The sequence below is a fragment of the Eleutherodactylus coqui genome, chromosome 6, assembly GCF_035609145.1.
Source record: "Eleutherodactylus coqui strain aEleCoq1 chromosome 6, aEleCoq1.hap1, whole genome shotgun sequence".
Classification (NCBI taxonomy): domain Eukaryota; kingdom Metazoa; phylum Chordata; class Amphibia; order Anura; family Eleutherodactylidae; genus Eleutherodactylus; species Eleutherodactylus coqui.
The window spans coordinates 161,747,674-161,767,081 of NC_089842.1; the positions used below are offsets into that span (position 1 = coordinate 161,747,674).

The following is a 19,408-nucleotide window of genomic DNA, read 5'->3' on the forward strand; positions in this document are numbered from 1 at the left end:
TGGGCCTCCGCAAGCGGATTCCGCCTGCACCCGCGTGAGCCCGGCGTTATTCAGACCGCTACCTGTGATACGTATTTTACAAGAAGCCCCGGGAACGTTCGCCTTCCTGCAGTTCTAGGAGCACCTTGTTGAGCGCCTTCTGTGTGAGACCGCCGCACCTCATCAAGCTTACGGAGACTCACGGAACGCCACTTTTTACACCCCATACCCACCACTGAGGTCACGAAATACCCCCAAAAAGCATGAGAGGGGGGGGGGGGGGGGGACACCCGGTTTTATTGCCCCACGGGCCCATTCCAACCAGCCTCCGTAATTACCCCTGTCTTCGGAAATACTACACAGTTCACATTTTTACTTTTATCTAAGATTTGCGAACGCCAAAAAGGGCGCGGAGGGGGGGGGAGGGGAATTTTTAGGGAGTCAATCTTTATTCTGTACAAATAAGCAATGGGGCCTGGAATTTATTCAGTTGTGCCCTAAAATCCAACAGGTGTTCCGTCCTTTATAGGCCTTGCCATGCGTCCTGTAAGTAGATTAGGGCCACAATGGGTATGCTTCTGAACTCGGGACAAACGGGGGTATCCATTTTGGGGTGAAGGTCTTCATTCCTATGTACACTGTACAAAAAAAATGTTTTTAAATTGAAAAAATTGCCAAAAAAAATTGAAAATCGTAACTTTTTCCTTCTGCTTTGCTTAGATTCATTCAAATACTGTGGGGTCAAAATATGCAGTACACCCCTAGATGAATTCGTTAAGGGGTCTAGTTTTCAAAATGGGGTCATTTGAGGGGGTTCTTTATAGTTTTGGCCGCTCAATGGCTCTATAAGTGGGCAATGGGGCCTGAAATTTATTCAGTGGTACCCTGAAATCCAACGGGTATTCCTTTCATTGTAGGCCTAGACATGGGTCCTGTAAGTCTATTAGGGCCACAATGGGTATGTTTCTGAACACGGGACAAACAGGGGTATCCATTTTGGGGTGAAAGCCTTCATTTATATGTGTGCTGTACAAAAAAAAAACTGTTTTTAAATTGACACAATAGCCCAAAAAATGAAAATCCTATTTTTTTCCTTTTGCTTTGCTTAAATTTATTCAAAAACTGTGGGGTCAAAATACGCAGTACAGCCCTAGATAAATTCGTTAAGGAATCTAGTTTTCAAAATGGGGTCATTTGTGGGGGTTCTCTATGGTTTTGGGCGCTCAAGAACTCTACAAGTGGGCAATGGGGCCTAAAAGGACTTCAAGCAAAATTTGTGTTCCGAAAGCCACCGGTCGCTCCTTTCATTTTGGGCTCCGTTGTGTATCCAGACATAAGATTAGGGCCACAATGGGTATGTCTCTGAACACGGGACAAACAGGGGTATCCATTTTTGGGTGCAAGTCTTTCTTCATATGTGTGCTGTATAAAAAAAAGCTGTTTTTAAAATGACAGAATTGCCAAAAAAACGAAAATCACAATTTTTTCCTTTTGCTTGGTTTGAATTCATTCAAAAACTGTGGAGTCAAAATATGCAGTACACCCCTAGATAAATTCCTTAAGGGGTCTAGTTTTCAAAATGGGGTCATTTGTGGGGGTTTTCTATGGTTTTGGGCACTCAAGAACTCTACATGTGTGCTATGGGGCCTAAAAGGACTTCAAGCAAAATTTCTGTTTTGAAAGACACTGACTACTCCTTTCATTTTGGGCCCCGTTGTGGACTCAGATATAACAATAGGGCCACAATGGGTATATTTCTGAACACGGGAGAAACAGGGGTATCCATTTTGGGGTGTAAATCCTGATTTTCATGTAAACTATAGGAAAAAAATATGTCTTTAAAATGACAGATTTGCAAAAATATGAAATTTTACTTTTTGTCCTCTAAATTGAATTAATTCCTGAAAAAAAACTGGGCTCAAAATACTCATGACACCCCTCAGTGAATACACTAAGGGGTGTAGTTTTTAAAATGAGGTCATTTGGGGGGGGTATCTATTATTCTGACACTCATGAGCCTTTCCAATCTTGGCTTGGTGTAGGAAAACAAAGTGTTCCTCAAAATGCTAAAAAGTAATGTTAAATTTGTACGTCTCCTAAATGGTTAAAAAAAAAAAACTAAAGTTTTTCCAATGTGCGCCCAAAATAAAGTAAACGGGTGGAAATATAAATCTTAGCAAAAATTTCTATATTATGTTTGCACATATTTAAGATATTGCAGTTGGAAATGTGAAAAAAATGACGATTTTTTCAAAATTTTCCCAATTTTGGCGCTTTTAATAAATAAACACAATTTCTATCGGTCTATTTTTTCCGCCTAAATGAAGCACAACATGTGGCGAAAAAACAATGTCAGAATCGCTTGGATATGCAAAACCTTTCTGGTGTTTTTCCATGTTAAAGTGACACGTCAGATTTGCAAAATTTGGCCTGGTCATTGAGGCGCAAACAGGCTTGGTCACTAAGGGGTTAAGCAAATAATGTATATAAATATTCTAGCTGTTTCTAAGTACCGCAGCGCTTATTACCCAGCTTTTTTAGGGCTCTGCACAGCATAACTGCTCAATTATGCAATGACCGGGGGAGGGGGTGGGGGATCATTGCATAATTGAGTAGTTATGCCTTACTGCATTCTAAGGGTATGTTCACACATAGCAGAAATGCTGTGACAGAGATGTATTATTGCACGACCACCTAATGCTTACGTAAAACATATCCACGCCACGCAGGAGGTCCAAAATTAGAATATGTGGCGTAGGCTTGTAGAGGTGCGCACTTTTTTGAAGGCAGGACAGGTTTTTATTTCTTTAAAAAGGGTTTATTTTATTATCTTTATTTATTTTACACTTTTGTTGTATTTAAGTTTGTTTTTTTTTCTTTTTACTATGGGGAAGGGGGGGGGGGTAACATGTTAGCAGGCAACACATCATCTACGTGTTCCCTGCTGTGCCCACATAATTATAACCGTGATCTGTTGGTAACAGTTCATTAGGTCACATTCTCACATGCTGTCGGCAAAACACCGCAATTTCGATTGCGGCGTTTTGCCTCTGGTTTCAGACGTAGGTTCCTGCCTCCGACAGCGGGTTTTAAGGCACCCCATCATTCTGAGTGGTGATGCGGTGCATTACTCACAGCAAAATAGATCAAACAACGCGATTAAGCGCCATGTTCGTGTCCATGTCTGTGAGGCTCCATTGAAATCAATGGGAGTGTTATACCATGATAACAGCAGCGTTCAAAAGGCTGCAGTAAAAAGCGCGTGTGTGAGAGTGGCCTTAGAGCAGCATTAGCAGTAATCTGTATTCACAGACACGCAGAGAGGACCCACATGGCATCCTTTCTGCATGCTGTCAAGCCAGCATGTGTGCAGAGGGAATCCTTGTCCCCAGTACTTCCCACCAGGAACAGACAGCTCCTGTGCTGCCGAAGGCTCCCAGCTTCTGCAAAGCCGCTGCTATAGCTGTACACTGGTCAACACTGAAATTGTTACAGACTTAAAAAGGCCCTAATCTGTAGTACCTTTGTGTGCCGAACACGAATAGGACCATGAACATTTTTTTATTGGCTCTCTTTTTGAAGATATTTCATATACAGTGGTACCTTGGGTTAAGAGTTTAATTCGTTCCGTGACGGAGCTCTTAACCCAAAACACTTCAAATCAATTTTCTCTATGGCAATGAATGGAAAAGCCATTAATCTGTTCCGGATTGCGAAGCTCTCCCACTGATTTCAATGGGGACAGCATTGCCCCAATTGGAAACAATAGGACGCCGGCACCCATGCAATGATTTTCAGGAAAGGGCTTTAAATATAAGCCCTTCTCTGAAAATCATCCATAGCTGTAGTAAAAAAATAAAACAAACATATACTCACCTGTCTGCCGGGGCTCAGGCGCATCTAGCCGCTGCTTGTTCTCCCTGCACTGCTCTGAAGCTTTTCATCAGGCCGGGATTAAATACGCAGGGAGAACAAGCAGCGGCTAGACGCGCCTGAGCCCCGGCAGTGGTGGACAGGTGAGTATATATTTTTTACTACAGCTAGGGATGATTTTCAGGGAAAGGCTTATATGTAAAGCCCTTCCCCGAAAAATCACTGCAGGGGTTGCTGGCAGGCCATTGCTTTCAACGGCATAACAAAGCAAAAGAAGTTGAGAATACTCTCCCCCATATTCCGTCTGCATTGAGACCAGTTCCATGGGATATTAAAAATACATGCGTTTCTTATGTGAGTGGCATAGCCAAGTAAGGGAATTGCACTAGTTTGGGAAGGAATGGACTCGCAGACAAAATGTAGCAGTTGGAGAGAAGAATATCCAGCGCCCAACTCTGGTCGAGGCTCACAAAATCCTAATACCAACCCTCCACATCAAACTAGTAAGAACTTCATGAAAGCCATGGGCCGGACCTCACCTGTTTTTCAATACCTTCATGAAAAATCCCATTGACTCAGCGAGGCAAAGATTAAAGAGGGAGTTTTTGTCCGTCCTCAGATTCGAGGGCTCTTCAAAGATGACCGATCTAACAACTTGCTGCAGGGTGATGCGAAACAAGCATGGAATGGTTTTCACCTATTATCTACAAACTTTCTCAGGAATGTTAGGGCAGAAAACTACAAGGAACTAGTACAAGATATGCTGATGCAGTATCGGAAACATGACAGCACTATATCTCTAAAGATCCACTTCGTTCACTCCCATCTGGATTTCTTTCCAGACAACTGTGGTTTGGTTAGTGATGAACATAATGTACGAGAGACCGGCAAAGAAATCCATACTCTAAGACCTGATTTTTTTTTTCCAACCATAGGCCTATTACTATTGGCATGCATTTCGTAATGGAAACAATTACTGCAGATTACACAAAAAAAAATAGAGCCAATTTTGCATTTTGACTGTCATTCGTGCAAAGCACATAAGAAATGACTTACTTTATTTCAGTAACATGACTTTTGTAAAGATTTGTTAAACCAGTTAACAGAATCTGATCCAGGAGCCCTTATGACTTGAACCAATCAGTTTCTGATGTCGGCACCTGGAGAAGAGGCTGTTAATTACATCCATAGCAAAAGCTGGGAGCCTGGAATCGCTGCAGGAGGGGGACCGTAAATATATGACAGCTCAGCAAACTGGCAGACTGCTAGCTGCCGTATATTTACATGAGGCGGTCGTTAAGAGGTTAAAGCAGAATGGCTAGGTAGACTTGCCATAATCAGAAATTGTAAAAGCTAACAAAATCTAACGCCAGCTACATTGGTGTAAGAATGTATCAATAAGTTTAGCCAGTTCTATAAAAACTTCTGAGAATGAAATAAAATTAGTTATACACTTGCTGACCCCTAGTGCTCTGTCAGTAGCAGAGCATAAGCAATAGCAAGCAATGTAGGATTCTTGGGAGACAGACTTTCGGGCGGACCAACCATCAGAACATATAGGATGGATACTGCATCTCAGTCTCGTTCACGATGAGTGGGCTGAGCAGCAGTACCAAGCACAACCACACTTCTATGTGGGCACTGTGCCTGTATAAACTAAGAAGGGACGATGGTCTCTCTAGTCTAAGCTCACCAATGATAAATGAATGGTCTATACCTTAACCCCTTAGTGACCACACTTTTTTGCTTTTCCCCCCCCCCCCCCTTTTTCGTTTTGTCCTCCCCCCTCCCCCTTTAAAAAAATCCTAACTCCTTTATTTATCCATCGACATCGCTGTATGAGGGCTTGTTTTTTGCGGGACGAGTTGTATTTTTCAATGGTACTATATAATGTACTGAAAAACTTTAAAAATTCTAAGTGGACAGAAACGGGAAAAAAAACGACATTCCACCATTTTTCGGTGCGTCTTGTTTCTACGGCACACAAACTGCAACAAAAATAACCTGATCACTTTATTCTATGGGTCCATACGACTACAACAATACCAAACTAGATTTTTTTCTTGGCAACATGGTCACCAAAAAGAACACCTTTCTGGCGGTTTTTTTTTTTCAGACGACATTCACCGTGCGCAGTAAATAATGCATTACCTTGATAGACCAGACTTTTACGGATGCAGCAATACCAAATATAGATTTTTGTTTTATTTTTTTGGATTTTTTTTATTGTAAATATGGCAAGGGTTTATTGTTTTTTTAAATAAAAAAACTTTATTGTTCTTATTTTTACATTTTCTTTTAGTCCCCAGGGGGGACCACAACTAGCAATGCTTTGATCGCTCCTGCAGTATGATGTAATGCTATTTTGACATCTCACGGAATGGCTTGATAGGCATTCTGCCATGAAAGCCCTGGGGCCTTTCAGAAAGACCCCAGCTGCCATGACCCCAGCTGCCATGACATCGTTCGGGGATTTAAATGCCACTGTCAGACTTGATAGCGGCATTTAAAGGGTTTATAGGCCTGATCGGCCGCACAGCTTGTCGGGGCTGACGCCCGCAGGTGTCAGCCGTAAGAAACAGCTGACACCCGCGATGTATGGAGGGAAATAGCAGTGTGGTCTTCCTCCACACACGGCCTGCAACGGCAGGACTAAAAAACACAATAGGGTGGTGACTAAGGGGTAAACGCTCACTAGTCGTTCTGTTTCAGTGAGCTCAGTACCCCGTTGAATGTCATGTTTACATGGGCCAACAACTCTTGTAATTACTGGAATGATTATTTGGGTGACTATCAGATCATAAAAGTACCCTAAAAGACTGCAAGTGTCAGAAATTATACAACCACTTTTTAGCACCCCCTTCATGGCACCCAGGTAAAGGCCTACTAAATGGTTCAAATTACTAAAATACTGTACACGTTATAGTGTAAGGGCATCCTTACATAGGACGACTGTCATTCCTGTGCTTTACATGATCCCTCAGTGAATGGAGGCGGTAAGCTCTGGAAATCTCTTCTGGCCTCCATTCACAGAAAACAGGCAGTCGTTTAGATGAATAATTAATTACCTGTTCACACGGGCCGACAGTCACTCGTTTTTAGGGGAGCTGAAAAATGAGCGACTATAATGAGTAAGCCCTGTCGGGTCCCATGCTTACACGGGGTGACAAGCGCTGTTAAGTCATTTTCAGCAATTACTCAGGGCACAGTCAGCCGGAAGTCACTGAGACAGCCAAGTGAGCAATGTACACTCTCGTATACCTTTAAATGAGAGATTAAGCCCAAGTGCTTCTGGCCCTTCGTTCATCATCTGTGTGATGTCATAAGTTTTAAATAACAATAGGTACACTTCCCATTTAACATTACAGGCTCCTTTATTGTCCTTCCATCCACTGAGATCACTAAGACACATACACTACCATTTATTTACTCTGAAGAGGGGTGAATACTACGGTTGAGCCCAGAGGCGATAAAGCGGTACTATCCATCCTGGCAGCTGCGGACTTGTGCAATCATTTGTTAAAGAGTCATTTCAATAAGTAATTAAAGTAAAGAATGAAAGTAAAATATGTTCCAGCTGTCAATGCTGAACTGACCCAAGGTACAGATGTAGCAGAGTTTAACTCGAGAGGTAACACGTTAGGATAACTTTCTGTGCCACAGTGATTTACCCTTTAAATTGGTTTACAATGGGTTGGTTGTGTTAAGGGGAATAATATTGGATGTACTATCCTCAGCCAGTGTCTGCCATTCAGGACTAAAGGCGATCAGCTGAGCGGAGGCTCGCTGTCAGAGCTGTTAAACGCAGGGGTTAAAGCAGAAGCTGCTGCTCCGACTCCAGTGTAGTGGTCGGCGCTTGTAAAGCCACTCTCACACATGGACACACAAAACGCAGCGGTTTTACTTTCATTTTTGGATGTAGGAGCCTGCGAGTTTGATGGGTGAGGAGGTGCGCCAAATGCCGAAAAATAGAGCAGATAGCGCTCGAAAATAGTGGCGCTGGAAAGCTCTGGCCAGCGCTGTGGTCGAATACATGTTTGTGAGTCCCCATTGAAATCAATGGGGGCATTATACCGTGATAATCGCAGTAAAAAGGGCCTGTGTGAGAGTAGCCTAACTGCTAGCGCAGCTCCAACTGGTTCCAATGAGAATGGTGGCTACAGTTACAAGAGTCAACCACTCCATGATTTGCGTAGTAGCCTCCACTCCAGATCCTGTGTGTCGCTAAGCTGAAAGCGGGTGCCCGCTCAGCTGATCACCCGGGGTCCCGAGCAGTAAACCTCAGCCAATCAACTACTGAGGAACTATCTTGAGGATAGGTCATCAATAGTATTTTGCCTATAAAACCCTTAAGATGAGAGCAATAGTTTGAATAGCTTAAACTCCATTATATTGTTAAGTCGGTACATTGCTGTCAGGCGGCCCTGTACAGAAGGAGGTATTTAGAGGACACATCATGAGAACATTCACATTGCAGAGATGTAATTGAACATGCAGAATAGCCTACTAATAGGGGGTCTGAAATTTCTAATAATACCAATAAAAGGGCACCATCCCTGGTTAATCCCTGATACAGGCACTGAAATGGCTATAATATAAAGCCTATGGGACATTTATCACAAGATAGGCTACAGATAAATCACTACAGGCCTGACTGCTAGTACCCCCGGGTGAATTGAGCATCTGTGTGCATTCAAGACCACTGCTCTATTCACATCTATGGAGATAACAGAGTGATGCGCTCAAATATTTCATTCAACCCCAGAGGCCTCATGTCCACTTGGACACACGGATTACACTGCTGAATCCCACAGTGGTATCCGTGCATGCCTGCAGACATGGAGAGGAAAAGACAGTTTCTAACCTCTTGGGATCCAGCGGTGGTCTCCTCCGTTGTGGCTGGATCTTCTTTCTTTAGCACAGCGGATGTGTCCGGGCGTTCCGGCAGACGGGTCCCATGCTTTTTTTCTTTTTTTTTAAATCCCGCTTTCCCGTGGATCCGCAGAACGTCCACAGTGACAGCTGTGGGCGGTCCACAAATCAGACAGCTTCCATTGACTTCAATGGAAGCGGTCTGCACAGGTAAATGGAGCATGCTGTAATCTCGATCTGCATGCCAGGGAAAATTAAAAAAAATAAAAATCACATCCGCATGCCTTTCACTGCTTTGCGGGCACCCATGCATCCCTATGGGTGGCTTGATTTGCAGGTGCCCCGAGTGGGTCCCGCAAATCAAATCCGCCCGTGGAAATTGGGCCTTAGAATGAAACATGCATGCGCTGCTCCATTCACTAGAAATCAGCCCCTCAGTGATCATACATTACCCACGTACAGGATAGAGGTTTTTGGTGGTATAACCCCCTTTAAATATGCCATTTTAGTGCAAACTTGGGCCAGGCTCACATGAGCGCATTTGAATTGAGATATACAAACCCATAATATGCAGTACATCACAGCAATCGAAATACACTAAAATTTTTTCATTGCTTAGAACACACGAATAAACAAAAAAACACAACAGGTTGTATTCTACTGCGTATTACATGCAATAGTGCCCCATTATTTTCTATCGGTGCGTATTAAATACTGTACATACGTAATTACATGGTGCATGTGGCGTTTATATGCAGCATCGCTAAGCAGCAGAGCGAGAAATGTAAAAAAGAAAAGAAAAAAAAGAAAAAACGAAACCAGGCAGACTGCACATGACAGCGAGCGCAAGATACACAGTCATGCGCAGTCAAAAATCACTGCCATACGCTCGTGAGAGCCCGGCCTTAGGCACAGTTTTGAACTAGCACAACTGTAAAAAAAAAAAATTAGCTGCCTCAACTCACGTGCCCATTATGAACGCCAGCCATCGACCACGACTCACCTGTATGTAGGACTTCCGCATAACTTCCAGTTCGTCTCCCAGAGGCACCACAAACTTCTCCAGCCGCCGTTCATGCGAGTACGCCCGGATGTCTGGGGAGTCCTCCGACCGCAGCTCTATTCTGCTGATCAGCAGGTTGGATACAACTTGCTGCACAGACTAGAAGAATAAATACAGCATTTAGATTCCAGACCCCCGCACGCCGTATACACTGGTGCGCTACAAAGCAGAGCTTCTGGACGGGAAGCGGGTGTTGGCAGCACTGGGGTATATATAATACACTACCACTCAGTAAAAGCACTGTTTAAATCAATACGACGGGTCAGAAATTGGATTCCACTGTAGACTGGCAAAACCAGCCAAACGGTTCATCTCCATCAGGCCTCACCCCGAAAGGGTTTCTTTCTGGTATTCTTAAGCACATATAAAAATGAATGTTACAACATTTTTTAACCCTATCCTGGTACAGCCAGTTTGCATTAATTGATTTTTTTTTTCCATTGTCACCTTTCAAGATCCATGATCTTTTTTCATTTTCCCATTGACATAGCGATAGGAGAGCTTATATCTTGCAAGCAGAGTTGTGAACTCTAATCTCACCTTTTAATTAACGGATTGAGAAACTGGGGGGGAAAAAAAAAGTCTGTGGGGCAAACTATGAAGGTGGAGGGGCCAACAGCTCCACACATTGATTTTTGGGTTTCATTGTTATGTTGGTCACTGTGTGATAAACATGACACATTGGGGCAGATTTACTAACCTTGTCTAATAGATGTGTAAATGCTGACTGGACAAATGCACACAATCACTGGCTCATGCTGGATGATGGATTTGATGTATCTTGTCTAATTTTACATCACCTATTAGTGCTAAACTTCTATACCAAAATCTAATATAATAAAGCCTACAGGCTTTTTCTTGCCCCATACTTTGACCCCTATGCGTAATTTTTGTGGATTTTTGAGGGCACGGAAGCTCTAGTACCCAGTTATACAGCTTCTAGCTTGGAGACAAGATGTGATACAGGTGGGCATGGAGGCTCTAGTACCATGTTGTACCGCCTCTAGCTTGGATACAAGATGTGATACAGGTGGGCACGGAGGCTCTAGTACCCTGTTGTACCACCTCTAGCTTGGATACAAGATGTGATACGGACAGGCATGCAGACTCTAATACTATGTTGTACCACCTCTAGCTTGGATACAAGATGTGATACGGGTGGGCATGGGGGCTCTAGTACCCTGTTGTACCACCTCTAACTTCGGTAATAGATGTGATACGGACGGGCATGGAGGCTGTAATACTATGTTGTACCACTTCTAGCTTGGATACAAGATGTGATACGGATGGGCATGGAGGCTCTAGTACCCTGTTGTACCACCTCTAGCTTGCATACAAGACGTGATATAGGGGGAAAGCAAAGGCTCTAGTACCCTGTTGTACCTTCTCTAGCTTGGTTACAAAATGTGATACGGGCGGGCATGGAGGCTCTAGTACCCTATTGTACCACCTCTAGCTTGGATAGTAGACGTGACACAGAGGGCATGGAGGCTCTAGTACCCTGTTGTACCGCCTCTAGCTTGGATGCAAGATGTGATACAGACGGGCATGGAGGCTCTAGTACTATGTGGTACCACCTCTAGCTTGGATACAAGATGTCATACGGGCAGGCATGGAGGCTCTAGTACCATGTTGTGCCGCCTCTAACATGGATACAAGATGTGATACAGACAGGCGTGGAGGCTCTAGTACCCTGAAGGGGCCGCCTTTAGCTTGGATACAAGATGTGATACAGGCGGGCATGGAGGCTCTAGTACCCTGTTAGGCCGCCTCTAGCTTGGATACAAGATGTGATACGGGCGGGCATGGATGCTCTAGTGCCCTGTTGGGCCGCCTCTAGCTTGGATGCAAGATGTGATATGGGCAGGTCACAGAAGTGTGACAATGTTGTGGAGGCAGTCCATAAGCAATCAGGAATCAGCACAGTGGGAATAAATCTCTATGATGTCATCTCATGGATAAAATTCTCATCTATTTGAACATCCGCAAGTAAAATGATAGAACGCGTCTTCTCTCCCTGTCACCATTACGGGATGAGCATGGAACCCCATCAATAATGCGGTAGCGCAACTGGCTGATAGAGTGACCTTTAGCCAGAAAATGTTTTGCTACTGGTACGCTCTCATCATGTGTTCGAATCGTTGTCTTATGTTTGGAGATTCGTGTTTTGACATCTGTGGTAGTCTCGCTAATGTAGAGCAGCCCACATGGGCAGCTGATCATGTTGTGGAGGCATTCCTGTGACACCCTTGCCGTGTGCAGTCGAGCATTATCCTACTAGAAAATACCTCCTGGAAGCCGCCATGACAGGAACACATACGGATGCAGGATGTACTGAACATATTGTTGAGCTGTCATTGTCCCTCGTACCACTACTAGGGGGGACTGACTGTTGTATGCGATGGCCCAGCAGACCGTCACACCAGCAGGGGGCAATGGGCCGCTCCACGGCAAAGGCAGGATTGAGGCGCTCACCCTAAGGTCTCCAGCCATGAACACAGCCATCATCAGTGCCCAAAGTAAACCTGGATTTGTCACTGAAGACAACACAGCTCCACTTCACTGCAGTCCAGTTTCATCATTCATGACACCACTGCAAACGGAATGGGTGGGTGTCAAAGGCAGTATATGTAATAGATGTTGTGAGACCAAATGTCCTTCACTCAAGCACTTGGAAATGGTTCCGACAGACAAAGGGTCTGTAACAATGGTGCCACCTGTCTCTGGATGGCAAGCAACGAAACACTTATATCTGCTCGTGCTTGTCATACAGTCAGATGATCCTCTCTATTGGTGGTCTGTCGAGGGTGTCCTGAGCCTAGTCGCCATTTTTGTGTGCCCTCACACATCCACTGGTCCCAACACCTGATAACAGACGGTCACAACGGCCCGGTGGTGGACAATTCGTCAGTACGACCATCCAGCTTCTTCCATTCCAATAATGAGCCCCTCTCAGACTCTGATAAAAGGGCAAAATTGCTTTGTGTCGTAGAGGCGTCTACTGGTCAACCAGCTCTACACAAGCGGAAGAAGAGGTCACTACACACAAGGAGCCTCAGAGTTTTTTTTTTTTGTTTTTTTTTTTTTATAGGCCATGTGGGGGTGAGAACACTTTTAGGGCTTCAGGTGGCAAGTCCACTCATCTAATCACACCACAACTCTAATTATTTACATAGCTGCCTAAGATGTAACTGCATGCTGAGTTTTGTAGCAAAACGACAACTTCTTCTAGGGTTTTTTTTTTTTTCTTTTAAAGAAAAGTATATCAATAAAGCTGTCTGCTTTAGGCCCCCTGTCCACGGCCGTTATGGAATAATGCCGCGGGGAGGAGGGGCACTGTCAGTTCTCTGCGGTGAGCCTATCTGACAGATAGGCTCACCACAGAGATTGCAGCATACCGCGATTTAGATCTTGGTCGTGGACACCGTGGCTGCGCTTTCTATAGCGAGCAACACTATGAAAAGCGTTCACTGCGTTACCCGCGGCCGTATTATTGCTGCAGGTAACGCAATGAACAATTGCCCATGGACAGGCAGCTTTAAAGAGAAATTGCCAGAGAACAGCTAAGCTTAACACTATAGACACAGCATAGTCTCACCTTGGTATCACTGCCAGGGGTAGCACTGAGAGCTAAGATTCGAAACTGTGTGGTATAATTGCTGAGCTCTCGTACGACCTGGAATAAAAGAAATAAAACAAAGAAAAATAATATGCATCTAATTCTAGAAAGTAAAAATATGTGCAATTATAATCAACTTATGCATTAAATTTCAGCTTGCTATAGAGGTGCCATTATAGGAGTGTCCTTGTGTAATAGCGCAAGATGCCGCACTGCATTGCAGGTGCAGCAATTATCAGGAAAAATGTTTTTTTTACGTATACCAAAACGCTAACGTTTAATTGTTGTCCTATGGGCCCTTTTATACCGAATTAACATTATCACTGGAGCATGCGACTCTGAACTATAATCGTTCAGTGTAGACGCTGCCAGCGACTGAACCAGGAAAGATCATTTGTTCACTTATCGTTCCGTTAAGGCAGATCGGCCGGTGCAAACAGGCAGTTGCTTGTCTACGAATGACTGCCTGTTTACTGTGAATAGAGGGAGGGGGGCTGGAAGAGAACGCCGGACGGCTCTGCGCCTATTCCCTGAGCAATCATTACTTCACCATGTGCAAGTACAGTAGCTATAACTCGCTGGGGTGACTGTCCCCCTCTATAAGATGCACCTGCAAGCTCCATTTATAATACGTTATGCATACAATGCCTTATGCTGAAAACTATTTTCCCCATTTATGCTACATAGTAAGGGTACAGATCGGCTGCACTACTAGCCCAAGAGGCTTGTGTAGGAACAAGCATTAAAAAGTTTGCAATGATAAGAAAAGAGGTCTGCCATTTTTCAAAAACAGTACCCCTCTTATTTGTAAGCTGCGTCTGGTGTTGCGGTAGACAAGTGAACTGAGCTAAGGTGCAATACCAGACAAATCACATGGTAAAGAGTGGCGCTCTTTCAGAAATAAGCTCAGACCTTTTTCCACAAGTGAACCCTGTAAATCATCATCCAGTGAATTCAAAGGCGTTTAGCTTACCTGACAATATGCATAATTGCCCAGGGACTTATGAGCCTCATCTATGACTAGGCACTTGATGTCACTGGCAGGACAGGCACCACGGGTAAGATCGTTCACCATGATTTGCGGGGTTAGGAAGAATACTCTATGTTTCTGCCATATTTCTTTACGGCTGTGAGCATGGGTGGCTCCTGAAAGTACATGGGAAAAACACAGACGGCAATTAGACACAACATGCAGAATATAGAAGACAAGAATATTCTAAATTGTAGAAATTAAAAGGTATAAAACAGTGCGACATCCTGTCTGCCGAACACACCGTTCACACTCCCGCTAGCGCCTCCCAACATTACTTGGCTGAAAGGACAGGGCTAGCGTGCCATTTACCGTATTTTTCGCTCTATAAGACGCACCGGTCTATAAGACGCACCCCCTTTTAGAGCCGGAAAATGGGTGAAAAAAAAAATTACTCACCCTCTCCCGGCGGGCGGCGGCGTTCGGCGGTGGGCGGCGGCGTTCGGCGGTGGGCGGCGGGCGGCAGCGGCGGCATTCGGCGGTGGGCGGCAGCGGCGGCATTCGGCGGTGGGCGGCGGGCGGGCGGCAGCGGCGGCATTCGGTGGTGGGCGGGCGGCAGCAGCGGCATTCAGCGCTGCAGGCTGTAGCTTCATCCTGGTCCACGGCAGAGCAACTACTGTGATTGGCTAACACACCGTCAGCCAATCACAGCCATTCAATGACATCATTGAATGGCTGTGATTGGCTGAAGGCGGACGTGTGTTAGCCAATCACAGCCATTCAATGATGTCATTGAATGGCTGTGATTGGCTGACGGCGTGTGTTAGCCAACACAGTATTAGCTTTCTGGAGGCCGGGATTTCAAGCCCGGCGTCCAGAAAGCTGTGCTGCGCCGGGGACCAGGAGGGAGCGACAGCCTGTAGCAGCGCCGCAGAACACCGGGAGAGGTGAGTAATAATTTTTTTTGGCGAATTTTCGGCACATTCGCTTTATAAGACGCAGGAACTTTTCCCCCCTGTTTTGGAGGCGGAAAAAGTGCGTCTTATAGAGCGAAAAATACGGTAGATCTCCTTTTGCTAAATGGCCAGCCAAGTTGGAGGACCACTTCTAAACTAATTTTGCTGACAGATGTTTCCATTAGGCCCCCTGCACATGGGCGGATATTTGCTGCGGAATCCGCGGCCACCGGCCTAAATCACAAATCTGCAGCACATACTGCCCGTTACTTCCTATGAAAATCCGCTGCTTCTTATATACAAGCGGAAATCAATTGCGATTTCCGCTTGCGGAGGAAACCTAAAAATCGCAACATGCTCCATTTTCACGGGGGCTCGGCACAGACGGCTTCCCTTGAAGTCAATGGAAGCCGTCTGACCCGTGGCCTGTCCACAATACACATTGTGGACAGGTTGGGAAAAAAATTAAATCTACACTGCGCATGTGCGACGGCGAACCGCTGGGTCCATCGGCAGTACAAAAAAAAGATTGCGACAGAGCAGGTACACGCAGACGCCGCTGCTGCCAGATTCAGCAGGATTCCTCATGCAAAATCCGGCTTTGGCAGCCTCTAAGGCGGCCTTAGCTCTACATTTTTACTGCAGCGACCACTACAGGGGAAATCTAGTATTACACGTCGGACACTCAATCACTTAGCTGTCCATTTATTACATGTTTGTTAGCGACTTTCTTCAATACCTTATTAAGATGGGACCTAAGCATGTGGCCCCACAATAATGGCTCACAAAGCACCTGTTAGGGCCCTTTAATATCAGAGACCTGAGGCAAGAGGCCTTCACAAGTTACTGACATGCATTCATGAAGTTCTAAGGATATTGTTAAGTTTTACTTTAGGAAACTTGGACGAAAGGTAGAAGACTGTTAAGCCAGAACCTCTTGGATCAAGAACAAGGAAATTGAGATACTGGAGCGGTTTTCCAATTTTACATAAACAAAGCGCAAAAGGACTTCTCAAGGACTTTGCTGCCTACGTTAAGATTGTCCATCAGTGTTTGATTGGTCGGCGTCTGACCTCCTACAGTTGTCCTGTCACCATCATCTGTACAGCTCAGTCCCAGGCTGTCAGGGCATGATGGAGATGACCAAGGTATAGAATGTAATGGACTAATATTTTTTAACAGGTGGCACTGTTGAGTAAAAACTTCTCTTCTGTCAAGCTGCTAAAAACGTATTTCAGTGATTTTAGTTATAATTGTTGACAAAACGTGAGAGGCGAGAGTCAATACGATTATCCCGTCAGCTCAGTCACGAACTGCCATGTATGCCACTCCCTTAGGCTGGTCGGATTTTGCATGCAGGAGGCCCGTGGCAGATTACGGCTGTGAGCCCAGCCGGTGACCCTGCGTATGAAATTAATCTACTACTGCGAATGACCACAGGAGGTTCGCAGGCGGTCATGTGCAATACAGATTTGCGCATTCCACGGCAAAATAAAGCATGCTGCGATCTTTCTTCTGCTCATGGAATACACAATTCGTATTCATGAGTGTGAAGGAAAAAATAAATGAAAAAAATTTTAAAAACTGAAAATACATGCCTTTCAATGCCCATGTTTTACCGCAGAAAGTCTGCACGGACATCAATCGCAGAATCCGCAATTCAAATCTGATCGTGTGAGACCAGCCTAAAGCCGCTTTCACACATGCAACAAAATCGCGTGACTTTGCAGGAATGCAATCGCGTGGGGAAAAAAACACATGTACGGGAAGCCTATATTTTCCTATAAGCTCCTTCACTTTGGCGCAGCTTTCTCTGATGCCATCTTACGCGGAAGATAAATGGCGGCATGCTCTATGTTGTCGTGATTTGCCATTTTTTTGTAGCGCATGTTTCCTTATGGAGCCGTTGGTTTTGTCACATCACACGAAATCACGGTTTTACAAAATATGCCCTACCCTGAAACTAAGCCCTAGCCGCACTCCAAAAAAAAAAAGAGGAATACGTACCTAGAAGGCTCGGTCTGGGTCCTCCCACTGTTAAGCCAATCAATGCCGCACTGAATAAACCAATTACTGCCATGGTATTCTTGTATCTTGATGCCACCGGAAGCTAGGGGTTTGAAAGGGGGGGGGGGGAACGCCCCTGTCACACCCCTAGCTCCCGATTGGCTAGGTTCAAGAAGATCGTAGCAGCAGCGTCTGGATAGCTTTTTGCCTGCCCTGGAGGTTTGGGGCTACGGATTGGTGTTCCGGTGAAGCTGACTATTAGTTGTCAATGGTTCCATGTTACTGGGATAAAGTAAGCTTTACCGGAACACCAATCCCTAACCCTCCAGAGCAGGCAAAAAGCAATCCACAGTTTTGTCGGGAAACATGGACCCCAGCGCCACTAACGGACAACTGCTCCATTCTTGACACAGTGCCCCACGCCCGCCGGTAAAAGGTAGCGAAGAGCATGCACTTCACCGATGCTGCGAGGCCGGTGGTACCTACAGCAGCTGTGAGCCCGAGGAAGGGCAGACATGAGCTGCAGCACGGAGAGACACCGTGGGACCTCGAACATGGAGCAGGGCCAATCACATTCAGCGCTGCTGCAATGCGCCCGGCTACAGAACCTGTAGGAAGGGGAGAGCGTGCAGCCAATCACGAACAGGGGGAGTCAACCCCCTGTCAAACCCCCTGTATCTTGACTCCACCAGTACTTCCAGTGCCGTCAAGATACAACAATACCCACTGCCATTGCATTTTGGTTCATCCACGGCTGCACTGTCTGCTGAGCAATGCTGGATGAACCTATCACAGCCATCACTTCCTGGAGTCGGGATTTATGAATCCCGCAACCAGGAACTGATGATCTGTGGGCGAACGAGGACTGCAGGACACCCAGCGCAGCTCCGGAGAGCAGCAGGAGGACCTGGATCGAGTCTGCTAGGTATGTATTCTCCGGGTTTTTTAAATTTATTATGGAGTGCAGCTAGGGCTTAGTTTCAGGGTAGGGCTTAACCTTCCTGCAATTTTATCGCAGACAGCAGCAATGCACGATTTTTCACAAATAAAAATTAAAAAAAATTTTAAAAAAAAGCATCACTGACACTACAAAAGCGGAGACAAAATGTGATATTTCCACAACCACGTGCTGTCCGAGCAGCGGAGGGAAGGAGAAAAAAAAAACTGCATGTAAGAAAAGAAAAATTGAAGTCAACATGTCCACGGGCGGCCCGCTGCTAACTCACAATACACAGACGGAAAAAAAATAAAAGTGTGAATAAACCATTACTGATACACAACAAGCCACATTAGGAAACACATCTGAGTGCCCCCTACTGGTGTCACCCCGCCATCACCATGACGAATACAACTAACACCCGGCCCCGATTCCCTACCTGTCATCTCCGCCATGTGCACCTGAGGGATCCCCATGACCTGGAAACAGGCTTCAATCTGCTGCGCCACCAGTGGTTTGGTCGGAGCCATAAAAACGATTTTCCCGGACGGGTACCAGCGGTAGAAGTTGTACATGACCACGGCAGCGATGAACGTCTTGCCCAGACCTGTAGGGAGACAAACCAGCGTGTTGTGCAGCAGCGCAGTGTGCGCCATGCTGAACTGGTACTCCCGCACCGGGTAGTTGGTGGGATAGATCCACACGCTGCCAGCTGACAAGTCAAAGCCGGGCAAATTCTGTATTTCAGTGGCATTAGGAAAAACAGAAGCAGCATGGCAGGCACCCTGGGGTCCACTGCCAGTGGTTAGGTCCTGCTGTACAGATCTCTCTGCCTCATATACAGCAACCAGCAGAAGGTCATCATCAACATCCTCCTCATCCTCCTGGGCAGCCGAGGGCCAAACTGGTGGACTGTCCCTAAATGGGGGCCCCTGAGTCCCCGTATGCTGCCCCTTCCTGGAACTTTTTCCTTTACTCTTCTTAGCTCCATGCTCTGGAGGTCTCTTGGGCTGAGGGGCCACAGCAGGGCCCCAGCTCTGGAACAGGGTCCTCTGTTTCCCGGCCATGTGCACTGTACATAAACACTACATGATAGACAGAAGATTGAAATCAGCGCCCCGGAAACACGTCA

The 19,408-nt window shown here is 45.6% G+C and overlaps 1 protein-coding gene across 1 annotated transcript in view; it reads right to left on the bottom strand.

Annotated features, from left to right (window-relative positions):
* The window catches only part of FANCM (FA complementation group M), a 133,363-nt gene extending 113,962 nt beyond the window's left edge, over nucleotides 1-19,401 (bottom strand). The window contains exons 1-4 of the mRNA XM_066608097.1: nucleotides 18,716-19,401; nucleotides 14,380-14,552; nucleotides 13,386-13,463; nucleotides 9,728-9,886 (exon numbers count right to left, since the gene is read on the bottom strand). Of these exons, the coding sequence (XP_066464194.1) occupies nucleotides 9,728-9,886; nucleotides 13,386-13,463; nucleotides 14,380-14,552; nucleotides 18,716-19,343 (1,038 nt within the window). The 5' untranslated portion in view covers nucleotides 19,344-19,401. The remainder of the gene's footprint in view (nucleotides 1-9,727; nucleotides 9,887-13,385; nucleotides 13,464-14,379; nucleotides 14,553-18,715) is intronic.
* Between the last annotated feature and the right edge of the window lie 7 nt (nucleotides 19,402-19,408).